Source organism: Neofelis nebulosa, chromosome X (genome assembly GCF_028018385.1).
Source record: "Neofelis nebulosa isolate mNeoNeb1 chromosome X, mNeoNeb1.pri, whole genome shotgun sequence".
Taxonomy (NCBI): Eukaryota; Metazoa; Chordata; class Mammalia; order Carnivora; family Felidae; genus Neofelis; species Neofelis nebulosa.
In genome coordinates, this window is record NC_080800.1 from 18254479 (window position 1) to 18277176 (window position 22698).

General features: G+C 45.0%; 2 protein-coding genes across 15 annotated transcripts in view; both read left to right on the plus strand.

Moving 5' to 3' along the window:
- MBTPS2 (membrane bound transcription factor peptidase, site 2) overlaps nucleotides 1–5320 on the plus strand; it is a 100947-nt gene extending 95627 nt beyond the window's left edge. For 10 of the 14 annotated variants that reach the window (XM_058713746.1, XM_058713745.1, XM_058713733.1 and 7 more), the window contains 3 exons: nucleotides 2720–2821; nucleotides 2963–4732; nucleotides 5049–5320. The gene's annotated coding sequence lies outside the window, so the exon portion shown is untranslated. Of the gene's footprint in view, nucleotides 1–2719; nucleotides 2822–2962; nucleotides 4830–5048 lie in introns of all 14 variants that reach the window. The other 4 variants (XM_058713739.1, XM_058713734.1, XM_058713736.1 and 1 more) reach the window with 4 other exon arrangements.
- A 304-nt stretch (nucleotides 5321–5624) lies between these two features.
- The window catches only part of SMS (spermine synthase), a 54036-nt gene continuing 36962 nt past the window's right edge, over nucleotides 5625–22698 (plus strand). Inside the window, exon 1 of the mRNA XM_058713749.1 lies at nucleotides 5625–6030. Coding sequence (XP_058569732.1) covers nucleotides 5649–6030 — 382 coding nt within the window. The 5' untranslated portion in view covers nucleotides 5625–5648. The remainder of the gene's footprint in view (nucleotides 6031–22698) is intronic.

Here is a 22698-nt window from a genome sequence, read left to right on the forward strand (position 1 = left end):
GCTTGTCACATGTCAGATGTTACCTTTTTTCTTGTCATGTATTTACTCAGTTAATTTTCACAACAGCTCTATGAGGTGGGTACTATTATTAGCTCCATTTTACATTTTACAGAGGTGGGGAAGCAGGCCCAAAGAACTTGGTGAACCTGTTCACTGTCACATAGCTAGTAAGAGGTGGGTTAGGAATTCACCCCAGGAATTGTTTGCTGGAGATAGGCAGTAGCTCCAGAGAGGAGGGAGGCAGGACACCCTCTCCAATTTCATACACACCCCGATGGGGAGGGGCACCTGCTGGTGGGAGGCAGGTGGACTCATACATCTTGGCTTTCCGGAGCTGTAAGAAAGTGCAGACATGTTGAGACACAGGCAGGGTTATCAGAGGTGGTACCATGAAGGGGTGAACAGCCGGACTAGAGAGCCACCTGTCTGGCTTCTAGTCTTGGCTTCACCATTTTCTAGCCATCGAACTTCCTTGTACCTCGGTTAACCTGTTTGTAGACTAGGGATAATTACACCTGCTCCTTAGGGCTATTGTAAGGATTAAGAAAGCATTTGAGATTGAAGAATGCTCTTCTCTGGGAAAACCACAACCATGAGGCTAGTTTCCCAGCAGCCTTCAATTTTGCTCATTTTTGTGAATATCTCACTTCAACTCCATCCCATCTGCCATTTGCTTGAAATTTGCTTGAGGTAATGAAGTTCACTTAAAAATTTCTATATAGCAGGGCTGCCTGGCTGGCTCAGTCAGAAGAGTTAGTGACTCTTGATCTCAGGATCATGAATTCAAGCCCCATGTTGGGCATGAAACCTACTTAAAAAAAAAAAACAAAAAAAACTTAGGGGCACCTGGGTGGTTCAGGTGAACACCTGAAACCAAACTTCTGACTTTGGTTCCGGTCATGATCTCATGGTTCCTGAGTTCAAGCCCTGCATTGGGCTGTCTGCTCTCAACACACAGCCTGCTTGGGATCCTCTGTCCCCCTCTCTCTCTGCCCCTTCCCTACTCGCAGGCTCTTTCTCCCTCTCAAAAATAAGTAAACATTAAAAAAAAAAACTTAAAAAAATTTCCATATAGCTTTACTTTACAAACTTGGTTTAGCTACAAGTCTTTTTTTCTATTTTTCAATTGAGATAAAATTTATATAACAGAATTAGCTATTTTATAGTGAAAAACTCACTGGCCCTTAGTGCAGGTACAATGTTGGGCGACAACCAGCTGTATCTAATTCCAAGACACAAGACATTGTCATCACCCCCAAAGAAACCCCATACCCATTGTCCCCTCCCCCCACAACCATTAACCTCATTTCTATCTCTATGGAGTTGCTTGTCCTGGACATTTCAAGTGGTATCATACACTATTTGTCCTTTTGTCTGGTATCTTGCACTTAGCATGATGTTTTTGAAGTTCATCTATGTTGTAGCTTATGTCAGTCCTTCATTCCTTTCTATGACTGAATGAAATTTTGTTTATCTCTGCTCATTTATCACTGGGAATTTGGTTGTTTCTACCTTTTGGCAACTGTAAATACAATTGTGTACAAGTTTTTGTTTGAACACTTGTTTTTTATTTGTTTGGGTACATACCCAAGAGTGGAATTGCTGGATCGTATGGTAACTGTACGTTTTAGTTTTTAAGGACTCGCCAAACTGTTTTACAGAGTGGCCACACCATTTCACATTTCCACCTGCAATTTCTTCATGGCCTTGCTGACGCCTGTTACTTTCTGGCTTTCATAATGTATTTACTTATATCAGAACTATCCTTGTGGGTGTGTAGCTGTATGTATTGTGGTTCACACTGCTTTTTGGTTTTGCAGTGGCACACTCAGTTTTGTGTTGGAATCTGCTGGGTTTTTCTTTAGCAATCCCCATGTTTGGGTGGCACCTCTGTCAGGTTCCTGGCAGCAGCCGGTTTTAACCTCATCCTGAGGTGATGCCAGTATGCAGGCAAAGTTGAGAATCGCTGTGTCAAAGATTCCAAACCAGTCTAAGTTACATACTTTTTAATCAGAAATTCACATCACGTTTAACTTACTGGGCCAGCCCCACATTTATCTGAAAAATAGTGGGGGAGTGATACAGCTTTCTGACAGCCATTTCAACCCTAAGAGCTAAGGCCAGAGTTTTGTTTTGTTTTTTTAAGAGAGGAAGTGATTTCACCACAGCTGCACACAGGGGGCAGGGAGGCAGAGTGTCTCCATGGGTCCCAAGTGAACTGCTGAAAACAGAAAAAATAAAACAGTTAAACAAAAGGCTAGTGGCTTTGATGGCAGGTGCAGCTGCTAAGGGCTGCTGGTCCCCACCCCACCCCGCCCCCCACCTCCCTTCACAAGGAAGGCTTGGTGGCCTCTGGGTTCTTACAGCCTGGGAGGTTTCCAGTTAGCACTCTGTTTCCCTGCCACGGTCACCACCTTCCCCTCTTCATTGGAGAGCCTTTTTCCATTTTCTTTTTTAATTTTTTTTTTCCACAGAGAAAGAGAGAGAGAGAGGGAGAGAATGTGTGTGCAAGAGTAGGGGAGGGGGCAAAGGGAGAGAGGAGGGACCAGGCAGGCTCCACCCCATGCTCAGCATGCTCAGCATGGAGCCTGACAGGGGGCTTGATCCCATGACCCTGGGATCATGACCTGAGCCGAAATCAACAGTTGGACACTCAACCGACTGAGCCACCCAGGCACCCGAAGTCTTTTTCTATTTTTGACTTCTTTTTTCCCTCCAGGTAGTTACTGTTGCTGAGCAGTGTGACTCCGAGTTTACAAAAGCTCTGCTGCAGACGTCCAAGTTGGCCTGACTACGAAGAAGCAGGTGGACTCATGTGAAGGTGAGTTTTGGGTAAGAGTAATACCTAACACAAGTAGCGTTTTGTTAAGAGGATCACCTACGCATTTTTCACTCTAAGTACAGACTTCATTCATGTTATTGTCACTATTGTTACTACCCTCCAGCCATCTCTCGCCCACAGGAACACACCTGGAGCGGAACAAGCGGTTCTGCTCTCCTGGCAGCAACGGACAACAACGTGCATCACGGGGAGCCGCGTCGGACAGGACCCGCGTAGGACTGGGCCTGTGGGAGGGGCTTTAGGGGAGTGTTTAAGGAAGCCAGGTGATCTCTGGATTGGGTGCTGGCTGGAAGTGAGGGATTTCCAAGGTAGGGAGTCTTCATACATCTTCCCGAGAAGCAGGGAAGACCAGAGAAAGGCTGTGATTGGTAAAGGAGCAGCAGTCACTCCTATTGGCCAGGATTCGGGGATGTGTGGAGACTGTTGTGGTTTGGACAAGGTTCACTTGTTCTCCGTGTTCGGACAGGATTACGGAGTGGTCTTGTTTTTGTCTTGTCCCATCCTGGTCACAGAGTGGCCTTGTCTGATGTTGGTGTTCTGGGGAATTATTTATGTTCATTGGAAGATGGCCCGGGCCAGTTCCCATATGGCAGGGGCTGCTTTTCTGTGTCAGACTTCACTTTCAGCCAAGAGCAGACAAGGTCAGGCCAGAGGATATGAATCCCTGATATCCACATTTTCACCATCGCCAAGATTTTGATTAGGAGGTTGTTTCAAGAGTGCAGGCAGTGGGGGGCTTGGGTGGCTTAGTCGGTTAAACGTCTGACTCTTGATTTCAGCTCAGGTCATGGTCTCACGGTTGGCGAGTTGGAGCTCTGTGAATTCGTGGGGCTCTGCGCTGGTGGCTTGGAGCCTGCTTGGGATTCTCTCTTACCCTATCTCTCTGCCCCTCACCCACTCGTGTATGTGTGAAGTCTGTCTCTCCCTCAAAAATGAATAAATAAACATAAAAAAAAAGGGTGCAGACAGTAGTTTGGTAAATTTCTCCTGCTTTTCTGTTGCAGGATATGTTGCTGAATTATCTGGTGTGACAAAAGCTGCACAGGATACACTGGTCAATTGTAACACAAACAATTCCCACAAACAAAATGATTATTCATCCTGTAACAGGATTTATCCTGGCCTCCAAGCCAGGGGCCTAGCTTATAAAACCCAGACAATGAGAACACATTCCAGAATCTAAATAGGTACTCACAGCCCAGTTGGAGACGTTTAAAGAGGCCTCAAGACCTTGGTTCCTGTCCATGACCTACCTTTAATAATCTTGCCAGGATTCTGTCATTGGTAGGTAATACACTACATTGTGAGCATCTTTACAATAACTCCTAAAATTACCTCAACAAGTCGGCTCCATTTCAAGGCCCATTTATCTCTGATGTTGTGCTAATGTCGCGAAGCATTGTTGTTAAACTCCACGTTTGTTACAGCTATCCGATGAGCTAATGGCAAAGCAACTCAAGGAATTTCATTTCTATTTCGCACCTTGCACAAGCAAGGTGAGGCACTTACACTGGCCACTGCTGCCTGCACCACAGGACACAAGCTGCTGAGCAGGACTGGCTACATAATTTGCAGGCTCAGTGCAAAAGAAAAACACGGGGCCCCTCGTTCAAAATTACTAAGAATTTCAAGAAAGTGAGAGCAGAGAAACCAAGTGCAGGGCCCTTCTGAGCGTGAGGCCCTGTGCCAACGCATAGGTTACATGCCCTAGAGGCCCACCCTGCCACTGACTGGCAAGCAGCCCACTTGAGACCTTTGGAGTCCTACTGTTCCTGCAGTGTGACAAGGGACAACTGTATCCCCCTGACCTGACTCCAGAGGAGTGGCAAGAACTGGAGAATATCCCAGGATGAAAGCAGGAGCTGCAGACTACGCTGTAGAGACTGAAGGGTGAGACAACAGAATAGCTCGTGAAATTGAGAACCTGGGATCCCAGAAGAAAGGAAAACACGCAGAGCAGCAAACAGGTGGCTGTGGGTGGGAAAAGGTAAATGCAAACGGTAAAAAGGAAATCTAGTTCTTAATGGGATAGTTTGTAAAGATCACTTATGAAGACACTGCCCAGTTCCTTGTAGAAGGGTGAAGGACTCAGGAAAATAGCCACTGGGGACTGCTTGCAGGAGAGGGGAGTTTAATACTCTAGGTTCTTCCTGCTTTTACGGGGGTACATGAGTTCACTGATTTAAACTTTGTCCTGCTTTTACAGCAATTCCTGTGGAGCTTCCGGACGCCCAGAGACTCACATAAGACTGATGGGATGATGGAGTCATTTGCCTAGTAATACTGTCAGTGGAATAAAGGAGGCCTTCAGTGCGCAGAAATTGATGTTCTCTCCTTTGCCACATCGTGTTGAATACCAGCCATAAGCCCCAACTCAAAGACAAGCCCACAACGGAAAGGTTCACTGCCTTGAACAGAGGCATCCGTAATGGTGGAGCAACTCTGAAATCTGTAATTAAATCAACATTAACAGCCTTATCCTCCGACTTGCTTCTCCACCATTCCCATTTTTCATGCAAACGCAGGTAACTTAAATACCCAAGAGATTTCTCTTTGGTTCTGAAATGCAAACCGACCTTTGCTAATAATAATGGCAATAATTCTAATGGGTTTAACTGTAATATTCGAAGAGTTAAGGAAAAAGCGGCAGTACTTTTAGACTACAGGGTGGATACTAGCGCTTGATTTTCTGGACTTGGCCAGGAAATAAGAGGGGCCCTGGCTTGGGGGATGGTCTGGGGGAAGTGTAGGGGGTGGGCCCCCCGGAAGTCGTGCTGCGCTGTTCAAACCTAAGGTGACCTAACGGATGGCGGGAGCGCCTGCCCGATCTTCGGCGCGGGAGCGGCCATTGGTGACGCACGCCGGGGAGCACGGCGCCCACGTTTCCACCATTACATTAGCGAGGCCCCACACCCTGCGCTCTAAGTTCGGGGCTGCGGGCGTCCTCGCTTCCTCCCTCCCGGAGGCGGGCCCGACCCCGCCCCCGCGCCCCGGATCGCTCCCGGCGGTCCCTCCCACCTCCTACCCTCGGCCTCCCGGGCGCGGCGCACTCCCCGCCGGCCGCAGCCTGACACGCCGCACGGCCCCCCAGTCTCCCGTGGCCGCCTCCCCCAGGCATGGCACAGGGCCTCGCCTCACTATGGCAGCAGCACGGCACAGCACGCTCGACTTCATGCTCGGCGCCAAAGGTGAGGGCGCGCGGCCGCCACCTGCCCGGCCCCGGCGTGGCCGCCCCCGCCGGGCCGGGGCCAGCGGGGACCAGGCGGGGCGCGCGCCGCGGGCCGAACAATGCGGATGGCCCGCGCGGCCCCGGCGTCTCTCCCGCTGCCGCGCGGAGCGCGCTGAGGGGCCGCGTGGACCGGCGACCCGGCGGAGGCCGCGCTCCTGGTCGCACCGCGCTCGGTCCCCGCTGCAGCGTGGGGCCCGGAGGGACCCCTTCCCCGCACCCCTCCGCCGGCGGCGCCGCCGCCCTTCGAGGCCCGGGTCCCCCACCCGCGCCCCACGCGGGCGTGGTCGCCGCTGCGAGGGTCCCCTTTGCGCCGCGTGGCTCGGGAGGAACACCCCCCACGTCCGCGGGCCCCCGTTGGGGTGGCGGTGCAGGGGCGGGGGGGCGTGCGCCGCGCGGGGCCGCCCGCGTGACCTTTTCCTGTTCTCGGAGGCGGGTAAATTCCCTGCACCCCGGGGCGCGGGGTCCCCTCGTGGGAGCCGCGCGGTGCTTGCAGAATTCTTTAGCAGACTGCGTAGGAGACGGGTCCCGCGGAAAGAGACGGCGGGGGGGTGGGGGACGGGAGAGGAAACGATGATTCTTGCTGGGGGGGCGGGCGGCGAGATCTGGGCGCGGGAATTATAACTCCCCCAATCGAGGAGGCTCGGAACACAGAGCCGGCCACAACAGAGAGCTGGAAAGTTGGAGCTGTGTGTAGGAATTAGGGAGGGGAAGGGTATTTTGCATGGTTTCTCTAGGTGCTTCTCGTGTGGGGGGGGGGGGGAGGGGTAGGACTGCCAGCCTTTTTTCTGGTGGCTTTTAAACCTTTAGGCGCTGCAGACTTGAATCAGCGCTTCCCGTACATTCCATTTGTAGCGTCTCATCCATATCTCGCCTTTTCACAGTTTTCCTCAAATTGGATGGAGCAACCTTTTCGGTTCCCACTTAAAACCTTGACTTTCTCACTTTCTCTTTCCTTGAAATTTTGAATACTCACTTTGCATTTCTCTCCCCCAAGTTTAAAGGCTTTCTAAAGGCAAAGATTTAATTAAAAAACAAAAAACAAAAAAAAAACCTTTCAGGGTTTGAAGCAAGACCTAGGTTTGCATCTTTCTTTTTTTTTATTTTTGAGACAGAGAGAGACAGAGCATGAATGGGGGAGGGGCAGAGAGAGAGAGGGAGACACAGAATCGGAAACAGACTCCAGGCTCCGAGCCATCAGCCCAGAGCCTGACGCGGGGCTCGAACTCACAGACCGCGAGATCGTGACCTGGCTGAAGTCGGACGCTTAACCGACTGTGCCACCCAGGCGCCCCGCATCTTTCTTGATTGACTCTGCATGTGAATTTGGCCTTAGGTCTCAGCCTTTCCGAGTATTCCCTTCCCGGTGGTTAAGAAAAAAAAAGTGGGAGAGGACGGTGCACACTTCATAGAGCTTAATGTTAAGGGAGTTGCTGTAAAACATACAAGGTTGTTAAGTAATGTCAGTGTATTCGGGTGGTTGGGAAGTGACTTGGAGAAAACAAAGCATTTTTTAGTTCCCACCTTTCTTAGTTGAGGGTATTGAGAAGGTATACAAATGAGAGAATCAGGAGATAAAATGGTGATTGGGGCCTGCAGCTAGTGTGGGGTATGAGATAGCTAAGGTTTTGTTGAGTGATTGACCTGCCAATTTTAGGGATTAGTGGTTACTGAAGGTTGTTGCATACTCAGTTTAGAGGTGATGTATGAGCTTGAGGACTGAGGAAGAAATAGTGGTTCAGGGTCATCCAGTTGCTAAGAGGTGAGTCTAGGAAGTGTCCTTGGTAGTAAGCATTTGTGAACACTCACCTGTACTTACTGAGCATGGTTTTTCTAGGCTTTAAGAACGGTAATCTCGGGAGGAGGCTGGAAGATTATGGCATTCTCTCCATCTGTGTCCTTGCCTGAAGCCTTAAACAGCTTTCAGCTTCATTCAAGTGTTCTATGTTGAAATGATGGCTTACAGTGGGCATCTGTGTTCCGTTGTGAAAGTGGGGGGAAACCTTCACCCTATGAAGAAAATGAAAGAGAAATTTATTATTTTTTTATGTAGGCTCCACGCCCAACATGGGGTTTGAACTCATGACCCTGAGATTAAGAGTCACGTGTTCTACTGACTGAGCCAGCCAGGCGCCCCAAGCAAGAGAACTTTAACACTTGGGGTTGATACTGGCTAGAGAGGGAGAGAACCATAGACCTAGAACATAGGCACATATCACAGTTTAGAAGGGAGCTGGAGAAACTGGAAGGTTCTGAGCTGGCAAGGTGTGTAAGTGGCATCTAATTAAAGAAAAAAAAAAATCCTAGCCAATTATCCTTAATTCTCAATCTGTTGATCTTAAAGATGAGAAAGTTTTGTGTGTTTTTTTTTAAGTTTATTTGTTTATTTTGAGAGAGAGCTCATGTGTGCGCTTGCGAATTGGGTAGGGACAGAGAGAGGGAGAGAGAACCTCAAGCAGGCTCTGGCTGTCAGCCTCGGGGCCCGATGCAGGACTCAAACTCATGGTTCTTGAGATCATGATCTGAGCCGAAATCAAGAGTCAGACACTAAAAATGACTGAGCCACCTAGGCACCCCAAAGATGAAAAAGTTTTGATGGCAAGCTGAAGAAAATTCTAGGAAGAAATACTACTAAAGAGGGAGGTGTGTATGTATGCATCTTTGTTAGTTCTTGAGTCCCTACAAAAGTGTTCTGGGAGTAAGAAAACTCTGATTCTTATTGTATTCCCCCATCACTTGATTTGGGGGGAGACCTGTCACCCTTGCTGCCTGTAGGTGTATACACTTGGAAAATAAGGGGATTTGGCTAGAGTAGGATCTTACAAGTTCTTATTTTCATAATTTATGTTTGTTTATTTTTTAGAAAGAGAGAGATAGAGCGCAAACTGGGGAGGGGCAGAGAGAGAAGGAGACAGAGAAAATCCCAAGCATGTTCCACCCTGTCAGTGCAGAGCCTGATGCCAGGCTCGAACTCACAAATGGTGAGATCATGACCTGAGCTGAAATCAAGAGTTGGCCACTTAACCAACTGAGGCACCCAGGCCACCCCCGTTCTACTTTTCATTTAGGGGCACTAGGTGAGAAATCTAACACCTGTGTGTGACGTCTCCAAAAACATTTATTTTAATTGATAATGAGTCAAAAGGCATTAGTCTTGGCATGGTGAGTAGTGGATGTGACTCAGGGATGAGTCAAATGCCTGTGGAGCCTGGATTCATGTTCTTTTTCCCATTTGTCAGTAATCCTTCCTAATGCTCGAGTTCCATGATGTGATTTTAATGGAATTAAACTTGAACCACTTAGTTATTATATTGCGATTCCATATAACTTAAGAGTGCAAGCCAGCTGGTACCCAGCAGCCACTGGGCCACTAAGGGCAATTATAGGTTGGGCCTGGTGGTGCCTCTTTAGTGGTGTGGCTGATGACATAACTCAGGAAATTTTAATTTTTGCTAAAAACAAAACTTCATCTTTGGTCATCTTGTCAGTAAAGTATTGGACTCTTGAACCCGGAAAACATTTTATGATTTCTCAGCTGAGGCTAACAAGAACCAACATGTCCCATGTTTGTATGGTTTAAGCATCTCTGGGCTGGCGGAGGACACATGGTTTTTGTTCCTAGTCATAGACGCTAGGCAGCGTCTGAGAAGAGCTCCACCGTCTTCCCTGATGAGGGTCAAAGGCACAAAATAAGAACCCCTACCTTGGTACACAGAGGTGAGTGTGGTACACATGGCCTCTGCCTGCCCCGTTAGAGCCAACAGTCTTCTAGCTGGCTGGTCAGCCCTCAGGTCTAGCAGTTCTTTCCATGCCTAATTTCTTCCCCTGAGCTGGGAGTATCTTTGAAGGCAGACCCCAATGTCTGTATCCTGGACACAATTCTGGTACATCCTAGATGTTTAGTAAGTGTTAAATGGACCCGATTGACGTTACAGTAAAGATTGAAAGCTAGTTCAAGTACCCTAGGGGAAAACAAGGCACACATTATGGGTCCTGAGTAAGGAAACCTGTCTCATGCTGTTAAGTTCATGTTTGGACCGCTGGTCTCTATATAGGGAGCAAAAGTGACTTGTGTTAATCCAATTCAGAAATTAGTTTTATAACAAAGATGTTGTTTAGTAAATTAAGAACAGAAGGCCGCTTGGGGATTATAGGCTTGGCCAAAAAGGTTTAGGGTAGGAGTTCTTCTTTTGTGCCTTTGACCCTCATCAGGGAAGACTGGAGCTCTTCTCAGAGTAAGAATTGGTATATATTTTTTTAAGGTTTATTTATTTAAGCCCCCTCTACACCCATCGTGGGCCTCGAACTCATGACGCTGAGATGAAGAGTCTCATGCCTTTCTGAGCCAGCCAAGCGCCCCCTCAGTAAGAATTTTAAATGCATAAAGTAACCTAATTACTTTAAAATACAATTTTCAAAATAAAAAAAAATCCCACATATGTAGCATAGTAATATATGCTTCTTCAGTAGCATACTAAATAACACAGTATCTGGCATCAGGCCTAATAACTTCCATAATTTCGAGGTAGAGCTGAGAAAGTCGGTATTTCAACTGTGATGTAAGAAAAAGCTGTAATGATTTTATTGGTGACAATAGCCCAGTATAGTTGATAGGTGGTTTTGCAAGCATAATTGAAGAAAATGCTAAATTTCAACTAGTGTAAATGAGGATGCATATTTTTTCTCATCTAAGTTAACAGACCCCCTGAATTTTATCTACTGGCCCCTGGGGAGTCCAAAAGCTCCGTGGTTCAGAACCCCTACAAGCTGGAGAGAAAGGAGACTGTCTTTTCTGTGTAGTTTCTTTTAGGCAGAGTAGGTTTCCACTCAAGGCCAGAGCTGTAAGCAGATATCCCTGGTTCCTCTTCAAGACAGACACCCTTTGAAAACATAAAAGCCAGTATTTATTAGTTGCCTCCTGGGCTAGGCATTGCCCTAAGCGCATTACACCTTATTTTACTTAATCCTCACTACAACCCTGTGGTAGGTCCTGTTATCCCCATTTTAAAGATGAATAAATAGGCCCATTGAAGCTTTTCACCTTATAAATGTGGTAGCTGGGATTGAAAGCTTTGTCTATTTGATTCCAAGGCCTTTGTTAATTCCACAACTGCGAAGCCTCTTAGTTTGAGGCTGTGATTCCCAACCCTGTCTCTCCCCACCCCCGTGCTTTCCTGGGGGCATTTGGCAGTATCTGGGGTCATATTTGGTTATCATGAGTGGGGAGGCCAGGGACGCATGCTCAACACCCTACGATGCACAGGACAGCATCCCTCCTGCCCCCAACATTGACATCCCAAGACATCAATGGTGCTGGGGTAGAGAATCCCTGAAGTAAATTTTTAGCTAGGTCATTGCTGTAATCCAGGTGACTGATCTGGTTCTTTTTGGAAGTCTCCATTATACACACATGAGTAGTCCTAGAGGGAGGGAGGGTGTTACCTTCCTCCAAGGTTTGCCCTGGGGTTGGTTCGGAGCAGAGGGCTTGGCCAGCATTTCCTACGCAGCTGAGCCCATGGCTTCTGGTGATCTTCGCTCCTTGATTTCCTGAACCTTCCATCCATTCTTGGAGCTCCCACTCTTTCCTTGTATTTGTTAAGTTGCTTTCAGGTAGAAGCATATCGTCTTAGTGTGGTTGAAACCCCAAAAAATCCAGTTTTGATTGCTACTATTTATTGTTCAAGAGGAGAAAACTTTCCCCTTTGTCTCAGCATTATCATTCCTCTTATCCTATCACACTTGATCTACCATTGTGATAACAACACCCCCGCCCCCTCAACACCAGCTTTAACAATGAAGCCTTGAGGGGGCTGATGACTGTGAAGAGGGGAGTGCCTGCTTGGGGTCCTTTTCTAGATTGGCCAAATCATGGTCTGGGCTGGGGGGGAGTTTCTGGAATTTGCATTTTTAGCCAGCTTCCTTCCACTAATTCTGATGCTAATTATGTACCAGAACCACTATAATAGGATCCTCATTAAAACAAAAAACTCTTGTATCAGGAACCTGGGGCATCCCCCAATCTCAGGCACCAATCAGCCAGTTAAATCCTGTGCATTCTACCTGCTACACCCAATTCCTTGCTCAGCCATTTTCCCAGCTACACTTCTTGGCCACATTCTCCCAGTTTGTCTCCATTTTGGGGAAGGGCTTGATCGCCAGAAACTCAACAGATTCCTGTCCCTTTTCTTATTTAAAAAGCCTCCAGTGTGTCCTCATCTCCTTGTGGCTAAAGGCGGAACTCCATATCATCCCTTTTCTACTCAGTTCTCCATTTCTACTCATTTCTCCCTCCCCCAACACACATTTGAGTCTCATGCTCCCTGTGCTTCCAAGTAGCTGGGAGGCACCCACACTAGGAATTGAACAGCTCTGGGTGAGGTATTTTTTGTCCTTTAGGTATTCTTTCAACTTGAATGTTGTTTGCAAATGTTTTATGGACTGTTTGGGGGAGGTCTCTGGAATCTCTCTTCCTTTGGCACACTCTGTTTTTTGTTTTTTTTAAACTCTTTTTACCCCAACTCTGCAAAGATTCTTAATTGCACTAATGAAGCTGTATTTGACTCCAGGCTGAGTAATTGCACATTGCTGGGAATTAGTTTTGTGACCTTGCCATTAAAAAATTGTATAAACCATAATGAATCTTTTTAGAGTGTGGTTCCAAAGTTACACCCATTTTTTTAAACCTGTAGAGGTAGTGTATGGTAAAATTACTTTGTGCTTTATCTCAAGAAGCCTCATCTAGTTATTTGGTGGTTCTCTATCATAATTTTAAGTGCTGTGGAAGGGATAACAGCTGTTTAAGAAATTGACTCCATAATCCGGGCATTAGAAACAGTCTCCACTCCACCTAATGAGAGGTGCATTTTCAAGTAGTCTGAAGTCCTGCGTGTGACATTTGTTAAGGATAGCATTTTCCAACTTAGTAACCAACAGTGGACACTTTGTGTTTTTTTGAAGGGGGAAAGCTGATTTTAAGTTGGCTAAAATTAAGATAGAAAATGTATGCATCATGTATGGCAAAAATTTAATATTTTTAACAAACAACAAACCAAAGGTCTTATAACTAGACACTAGTATACCGTTAAATAAAATCATATTTGGGTAATATAGAAAAAACATACAAGTGGCATAGAAGTATACATGATGGTGTTCAACAAGGAGAGAAGCAAATAAAAATAGAATGTTCTTTTTAACTTCCCAGATTGGAAACTGAAAAAAACTTAAGATATTAATATTTACGTTAATTGATATTTAGGGGCACCTGGGTAGCTCAGTTGGTTGAATGTCTGACTCTGGATTCAGCTCAGGTCATGGTCACAGGGTTGTGGGATTGAGCCCTGTGTTGGGCCCCGTGCTGAGTGTGGAGCCTGCTTGAGATCTCTCTCTTCCTTTACCCCTCTCCCCTGCTCTTCCCTGTTCCCGCTTCTCACTTTCTCTAAAATATATTAAATGAGCATAAGAAATTCGTCTAAATATAATGGAAGGTTTTGCAGTGCATGAGTTAGCAGCTTGGAAATCTTTGCATCTAAATATAACGAAATGGGCTGTATTTGAATGGTCACGCAGGACTTTGGTACTTTGTTGGGAGGTGGACGGAACAAAGTGCTGTGGTCTCATAGCTTTGAAAAGTTAGAGCTTTTGATGTCAGGCTCGGTACCTGGGTAGGATTTGGAATTATGGGCTTTGTCGTTAGAATTGAGACCACCGCGGTCATACTAATCCTTGGCAGGTAAGGATTGGTTGGAAAGTTCCTGGATTGTGGCTGGGCATCTGTTTAAAAACGTGCTCAGTGAAGCTGTTCCTGAGTTTAGTATCTGGAGTCCCACACATTCCAAGCCTTTTAATCCGCCATCTCACTGCACTTGTAACCCAAGCCTGCTGGTGTGTGCTGCCACTCCAACCACCATTTCATGGTAGTTTACTTACAGGCTCAGTTCTTTTGAAGAGTCGGGAAACCTCCTCAATCGAATCTTTAAACCAAGTATGTAAACCATTGCACAAATGCTCTTTGAAACCCTTACAACTAGGCACTTCTCCAGACCCCTGGAAAAACAACTCGGGGGCCCTAAATTGTGGTGGGCCTGGATTTCATTAAACTGATACTGTCATTTGAGCTCTGGAAGGAGCCACTGAATTAGTGGCCATGCTTGCGATCACTTGCATTTATATGCCAAGCAGTATACCCAAAAGGAGCTGGGAAGAACTGGTACCATGTTCCAGAAGACCCTCTGGGTTAGTTTCACATGCACCTTAATTTCTCCCTCTGCCTGAAGGCGCTAATGATACCAAAATCCCACACACTGTGTTGTTGGGTGGGATGTCCAATAAAATGTTTGGAAGAGTGTCAAATGATACATAAAACACCTAACACTAATTGCAATACTGAGTACTTTGAAATTGTGCCAGTGGATAAAGATGCTCGGTTATAAAGACCTGTGAATTTAACTTACTGAAAGAGAAGGCAAGTTCTGCTGGCAAAAGAAGAGGCAGGAAGTAAAGCATTGGCATGTGATTTGAAGGTTGGTCTTTATTTAAAGGAGCTTTTTAAGTTAAAGCAGAATTTTTAAGGAACACTCTGAGTTTTAAGGTATGACATGTGTTTGTGTTGCATGACTCCATTTCCTTAGAATGGACATTTCTCCAGTGAGAATCCTGAAAAATTTCTAGGACCTTGTTGTATCTAATATTTATTTATTTTTGAGAGAGAGAGACAGACAGACAGACAGAGTGTGGGTAGGGGAGGGGCAGAGAGAGAGGGAGACACAGAATCCGAAACATGCTCCAGGCTCTGAGCTGTCAGCACAGAGCCCAGTGCAGAGCTGGAACCCACAAACTGAGAGATCATGACCTGAGCCGAAGTCTGTCGCTTAACCGACTGAGCCACCCAGGCGCCAAAGACATTGTTATGTTTAAGACCATGTCAGCTCACCAGCTCACGCTTCTGCTCAGGGCATGATCTCACGGTTCTTGGGATCCAGCCGTGCATTGGGCTCTGTGCTGACAGCCTGGAGCCTGCTTGGGATTCTTACTTTCTGGGATTCTCACTCGTTTCCGTCTCTCTGCCCCTTCTGCTCTCTTTCTCTCAAAAAAAAAAAAAAGGGAAACTGCACGACTGATATGCTAATGGACATTCTTAATTTCTAGAGGTGAATATATAAGTATCTTAAACTTGGTACAGGGTGGAATGCTTTTTTTAATTATTGAAGTATAATTGATGTATGATATTAGTTTCATATGTACAATGTTTTGATTTTATATTTATGCATTGTGAAATGATCAAGACCATAGGTCTAGGTAACATCCATTACCATACATAGTTAACAAATTTTTTTTGTGATGAGAACTTTCAAGATCTGCCCTCAGCAACTTTCAACTATATAATGCAGTGTTAACTAGAGTTACCATGGTGTGCATTACATCTCCATAACTTTTTAAGCATTTTGTGAATATTAAATTGTTAATAGAGCTCTTGTGTTTTTCTCTTTGATAAAGGATCTGGCTTTACTTGAAGAAACTGCAGGAGCTGTTCACGTAATGGTTTATGTTTGTCTTTTTACATAATTTTTTTGTTTTGAAAATTATTTGCTCATTTTAGCCTATGTGCAAGATATGTAGGGAAATATAGAGGGGAACCCAGATCTATAATACTATTAGAAGTAAATAACCACTGTTGATGATTTGCTATATGGAACAAATTACTTATTCTTGTCACAACTATAATTGAGCAAAGACAACACGATGTTGTGATTAAAAGCACTGGATTTTAGACTCAAAACTCACTGAATTTGAATCCTGGATCTATAACTTACTAGCTGTGTGACCTCAGGCAAGTTCTTGACCTCTCTGTGCCTTACTAAGCTGGCATTAATAGCATTCAGTCTTGCCATTAAGTACAATGTTAGCTTTAGGTTTTTTACGCTCTTTGCCAAGTTGTGGAAGTTCCCCTCTGTTACTGCTTTTTTTTGTGTGTCTTTTTATTTTGAATGGATGTTGGATTTTGTCAGATACTTTGTATCAATTAATAATGTGATTTTTCTTTAGCGTCTTATTATATATAGTGGATCACATTGATTTTTGTTTTGTTTTAATATTGAACCAGCCTTGCAAACCTGGAATAAATCCCACTTGTTCATGGTACATAATTATTTTTATTTATTGCTGAATTCTTATTTGTTAATGATTTGCGAAGGATTTTTGTGTTTATATATTCATGAGGGATATTTGTCTGGTCTGTAGGTTTCTCTTTGTGGATTGTCTTTGTGTGGTTTGGTATTAGGATCATAGTTTCATAAGATGAGTTAAGCATTCCTTATCCGTATTCTGTAAGAGATTTTGTATAGAATTGGTGTTACTCTTTAAATGTTTGGAACTCTCCAGTGAAATCATCTGGCTCTCAAGATTTCTGTTTTGGAGTTTTCAAATTACAGATTCAATTTCTTTGATAGTTATAGAGCTATTCAGATTATTTCATATTGGTGAGTTATGGTAGTTTGTTTTTTTAGGAATTGGCCCATTTCCTTTTAAGTTGCTAAATTTATGTATGTAGAGTTTGTGGGATTCCTTTATTCTTTTGGTGTCTGCAGGTCTGTATTGATATCTGTCGTTCTATTCCTAATATTGGCAATCTGTTACCTTTGCTCCTTTTTTTCTCTTGTCAATCTTGCCTAGAGTTTGTCATTTTTAGTGATCTTGATAAAGAAATGGCTTTTCACTTCATTGATTTTTTTTTTTTCCTCTGTAGTTTTTCTGTCTTTAATTTCATTGATTTCTGCTGTTATCTTTATCTCCTTCTGTTTACTTAGGGTTTATTTTTCTCTTTTTCTATGTTCTTGAAGTGGGAGCATAGATTAGCAATTTGTGACTTTAAAATGCTGACTAGTACTCTTTTTTAAAAAAGTATTTTTTAATACTTATTTTTGAGAGAGAGAGAGAGAGAGGCAGAGGGAGAGGGAGTCACAGAATCCCAAGCAGGCTCCAGGCTCTGAGCTGTCTCAGGGCACGAACTCAGGAACTGTGAGATCATGACCTGAGCCGAAGTCAGTCACTTAACTGACTGAGCCACCCAGGTGCCCCTTTGACTAGTACTCTTAAATATTGTCATTCTCCAGTGCAGCTTATCTGTTAGCTGCTAATGTTACTTCTATGTATTCCTAAAAAAGCAGGGTCCTAGTTATATAGGTTATTAGCTGTTATTCCCCCCCCCCCCCCCATTTAATAAGTTGCCAACTTGAATGGAGGAAGTATTCATATTATTCTAGTCTCAAATTCTAAGAACATCACTTCTGGAAATTCAGGTTGTAGAATTACAGCTGAGTGTCCCTATGCCTGTTGGTTAGGAATTTAGAACTGGAAAAGACCTTAGACTAGGGGTCAACAAAGTTCGGCCCTTGGGCCACATCTTGCTCTTCTGGCATCCTTTGTTTGGCTTCCTGATGACTGACACAGCCCTGATTTGGCCTGCAAAGCCTGAAATCTTCACTGTGTGGCCCTTTATGGAACAAGTTTGCCCGCCCATGTCTTTAGACCATCTAAGTCCAGTGGCTTGCTTTAGAGCCATCTGGAAAAATATTCAAGCACTGATTCCCAGCAAACCCCCCCCCCCCCCCCCCCCCCCGTGGCCTTTCTCTCATCTGGAATCCATCATAGTACACACCCCTCTCATTGTCCAGGGAGTTTTTGACTTGTGTCCTTTGTCTTTATCTCTGTGGCATTTATGGTTCCAGCACCTCCTGGGTGCTGAGTAATCTTGGAGGTTCATTCTGGAGGGTGCCATCCTGAATGTTGACTTTGCTGAGTGTGCCCTGGCCAAAGCCGGAGGAAGAGAAGGTGCCAGAGGAAGAGACGGTCCTGGGGTTGCCTCAGGGGCAGCTTTGATATAAGTGTAATTCTTTTGATAACATGAACTCCAAACTGCTTTATCTCTAGAAATACTGTTCATTGTTGATTTGCAGTCTGGCATGGAAGCTTGGGCATAAGCCCTAGAATTGTTTGTAGAAATATAACTGGGGGGCGCCTAGGTGGCTCAGTCGGATGAGTGTCTGACTTTGCCTCAGGTCATGATCTCAAACTGAAAAGTCACACTTACCAGTATCAAAAGGAGTATATATGGCTTCCAAAGAAATGAATAAGGTAAAAGCAAACACTCAAAAGGGAAAAACAAATTTAAAATTCATAAAACAAATTAAAAATATAAGGCAACATTAAAAATAGCATAAAAATATGACATTTATAATAAAAGTGTTAATGATCATGATAAATATAATGGAATCTACTCTCCTATTAAAAATTAAGATTCAGGGGAGCCTGGGTGGCTCAGTCAGTTAAGTGGCTGACTTCGGCTCAGGTCATGATCTGAGGGTCCGTGGGTTTGAGCCCCGCGTTAGCCTCTGTGATGACAGCTCAGAGCCTGGAGCCTGCTTCGCGTTCTGTGTCTCCCTCTCTCTCTGCCCCTTCCCCTCCTAGTGCTCTCTCTCTCTCTCTCTGTCTCAAATATACATAAACATTAAAAAAATTAAAAGGAAATATAAATGGTTGATAAGACCCTCTGCCCACCTAAAGTTAGCGGGAAGAGAGCTGGATATTCCTGGTACTGGGTAAGTGTTCCTGGATAGTAGAATTGGCAATCCCACAGTTAGTACTTTGGGGAAGAAATCTGGTTTTCCTTCTGGGTGGAGCTGAAGGAAAGCATTGCTGTCTGACCGTGGGCCAGCTTGTAACCCGTTTTCATCTCTGCTTTGTGAGATGAAGGGATGGTGGCAGGTGGCCCCTGGGACCTTTCCACTCCTCACAGTGGACTGTGGATGGCAGTTGTGAACTGAAGGTGAGGGCTGGTTATTTTTCTTGGTCCAGGCGCCTTAGATTAAATCTTCTCCTGTCCTCTAACGTCAGACTCTACAAGTCCCCTCTTGCCACCTTGCTCATCTGTTTTATGCTGCAGCTGGGTCTGGTTTCATCTCATTTTGGGGGCTTCTAACCGTTGGGTTGAGTGCGGCCCCCAGACAGGGCTTTTTGTGGTCCTGGCCTCTTTGTGTCCTCTGCCTTGGTGGTCTTCTCTCTTCCACAGCTCTACCCCGAGTTTACTACTTCCTCTTCTCTGAAAACATGGACCTTGGACCTGTGCAGTCTGAGGCATGCCTTGTGTTGCTCAAATGATGCCTTCTGGGAGAGGTCAGGTGGCCAGATGTCCAGCATCTTATGACCACAAATCGTTCCATTCTCCCCATGTGAAAGCCAGGCTTTTGCATAATCTCCCCTTTCTGTGCCTTACTTGATAACTCTTGGTTAGCCTCCCATGTGGGCTAGGTCAGAATGTGGGCACTCTCTGGGGGTGCTTCCCTCTCTGTGCTCACTGAGGCTTGTGGGTTGTGGCTGATTTGAAGACTCTTTGTGGGGGAAACGGGTGTACCAGGAAGAAGAGGGTACAGTATTGGGTTCCAGAATAAAGAGGGGTTAGGATTGTGTCTCATAAATTATATTTTTATGAACCCTTCTTTAATTTCATAAGGAGATTAGTTCATAAGGCTCATGGAGAGACGTAGAATGAGGCTCTTGCCTCTTTCCAGTAGGTGTTGGGGGTGACGGGAAATGCCTCTTGAACTGCTCTCTTGCTTTCTTGCTCTCTTGCAGCCGGGAAGGGAAGGCAGGGCAATGAAATAATTAGCAACATATTTACAGTATGCCTAGTGTACTGTAATGTGAGTTTTAAGAAATAGTAGTTGTGGCCGTTACTGTAAACAGCCTCATGTGGGTTTCTTAATGCACATTTGTGTGAAAAGAGCTTGGGTGTCATTTCTGTGTTGTGTCGTATGGTTGTCAGTCTAATGTCCGTACTTTTTTTTCTTTCTTTCTGTAGCTAACTTTTCCTTGGTTTGGTTCTCTGTGAACATCAGAAACTGCTCGGAAAATAACCCCCCAAATTGTCATTTGTCCCTTTCTGTGTTTTGTGGCCCTACATCACTGCTATGATTTTTAAATTTAAAAGAATTTTTAAAATATTAATTTATTTTTGGGAGAGCGCAAGCAGGAGAGGGGCAGAGAGAGGGAGACAGGATCTGCGCTGACAGGCTGATGTGGGGCTCGACCTCGCGTGAGGTCGTGACCCGAGCCTAAGTCCTATGCTCAACCTCCTGAGCCACCCAGGTGCCCTAAGCATTTTTTTTAATTGATGTGTAATTGATGTTAAGTATTAGATTTAGGTGTACAACATAATGATTTGATATTTGTATTATCTTGTGAAGATCACCACAGGAAGTCTAGTTAAGATCCGTCACCATATATAATTACCGGTTTTTCCCTCGTGATGAGAACTTTTAAGATCCACTCTTCCCAGCCACTTTCAAATACATGATGCACTGTTATTAGCTATAGTGGCCATGCCACACATAGCATGGAACTGAGGCACTGAGTGATTGAACTGAGGCACTGAGACTGGCCGCAGGTGTGTGTTCGTGGCATGAAAGCCATGTCTGCTGCTGGGACAGTGCCTGCACACACCAGCTGCTCAGATACTTGTTATTCGTTAATGGGTCGGGTGGATGGGTAGAGGAGACTGCCCCTTGGAGCCCCTTTAACCTGTGCCTAAGGCCTGGCTTATTTATGGTTGGTTGAAGGGGAACAGTCGACTTCTGGAACTTTCTGTTGCCTTGACTACTTCACAGTACCTGAGAATCTGAAAGTGCAGCTTGTGTGTTTGTATTTTTTGGGACAGGTTTATTGAGATGACTCTCTTGCCATACTGTTCCCCCATTTAAAATATTCACTTCAGTAGTTTTCAGCACATTGATTTGTGTGACCATCACCACATTTTAGAACATTTTCATCACCCCAGAAAGAAATGTGTAGCCCTTAGCCATCATCCCTATTCCTCCTAGCCTCTTGTTCCTCCCAGCCTCTGGCATGCGCTCATTTGCTTTTAATGTGTAGGGATATACCTTTTCTGGCTATGTCATATAAATGGACTCCTTCAATATGTGGTCCTTTGTGACTGATTTCTTTCACTTAGCATCATGTCATCCATGTTGTAGCGTATATCAATATTGCATTCCTTTTATGGCTGAATAATAGTTCATGGTGTGGATATACCACGTTTTGTTTATCCATTTATAGCTTGATGGACAATTGGGGTGTTTCCACTTTTTCATTATTATGAAACATGCTGCTCTGAACATTGCTGTCGTCTTGGGTTTTGTGTGAGATTAATCATCTTGCAGCTGTTGTAAAAAGAACTGGATGTGGGACTAGAAGACCAAGCCGTAAGATAGCCCAAGGAACCACATGCTTGACCTTCACTTTAATCCTTGGAAATTTATTAGGCTTCTGAATGTCTGAGAAGTCTCCTGATGCACAAGACCCTTTGTTAAAATTTAAAAATAAAAAAAAAAATGGGGGTGCCTGGATGACTCAGTTGGTTAAGCGACCGACTTGAGCTCAGGTCATGACCTTGTAGTTCATGGGTTTGAGCCCTGTGTCGGTCTCTGTACTGACAGCTCAGAGCCTGGAACCTGCTTTGGATTAAGTGTTGAGCTCTTTGCTTGTGAAATGTGAAGGTTTTCTCTCTATATCACTTGATTTCAGTAATCTGGGCTTGCTGCCTGTCAACACTGATTTTGTGATTACATGTAGCATATCCCAAGTGAGTTCAAAGATATTCTCACACCCTTAAATACTTGTGAGCACGCACTTGGGTGAGAGGGAGCCCATGAGGAATGCTGTGCTATTTTGTTATTCTCAGAGTGGTTATGCCAATGGTGGTGGTAACTCTGGAATAGATTTTTTTTTTTTTTTATAAAGTAGGTTCACGCTCAGCTTGGGGCCCAACTCAGGGCTTGAACTCCCAACCCTGAGATCAAGACCTGAGCTGAGATCAGCAAGAGTCCAGATGCATAACTGAGCCACCCCAGATGCCCCTGGAATGGAGTTTTTTTTAATGTTTATTTATTTTTGAAAGGGGGAGAGACAGAGCATGAGCAGGGGAGGGGCAGAGAGAGAGGGAGACACACAGAATCCCAAGCCACACAGAATCCCAAGCTGGCTCCAGGCTCCGCTGAGCTTGTCAGCACAGAGACTGACGCAGGGCTTGAACTCACAAACCGCAAGATCATGACCTGAGCCGAAGTCTGATGTTTAACCGCCTGAGCCACCCAGGTGCCCCATGATTTTTTTAAACTTGATATAATTCATGTTGAGTAAATTTTGTGTATAGTTCTGAGTTTTGACCAATGCATACAGTCACGTAACCACCACCATTGTTGAGATTAGGACCTCTGAGTGGATTTTTATTTTATTTAATAAATGACTTTTATTTTTTTCAAAATTTATTTATTTATTTATTTTGATAGAGCAGGAGCTGGGGAGGGGTACAGAGAGAGGGAGAGAGAGAATCCCAAGCCAGCTCAGTGCTGTCCGGTCTGACGTGGGGCTTGAACTCAGAAACCGTGAGATCATGACCTGAGCTGAAACCAAGAGACGCTTATACGATTGAGCCATCCAGGCACCCGAGTGGATTTTTAAAGCAGATACCTGAATGACTTCAAAGTGTGTTGGAATGCAGTTTGCCTTTTCTTCCACTTTAGGTTTAGGAGCCTATCAAGGTGACCTGAAAGCTGGTTTTGTGTGAAGGAAAACTGCACAA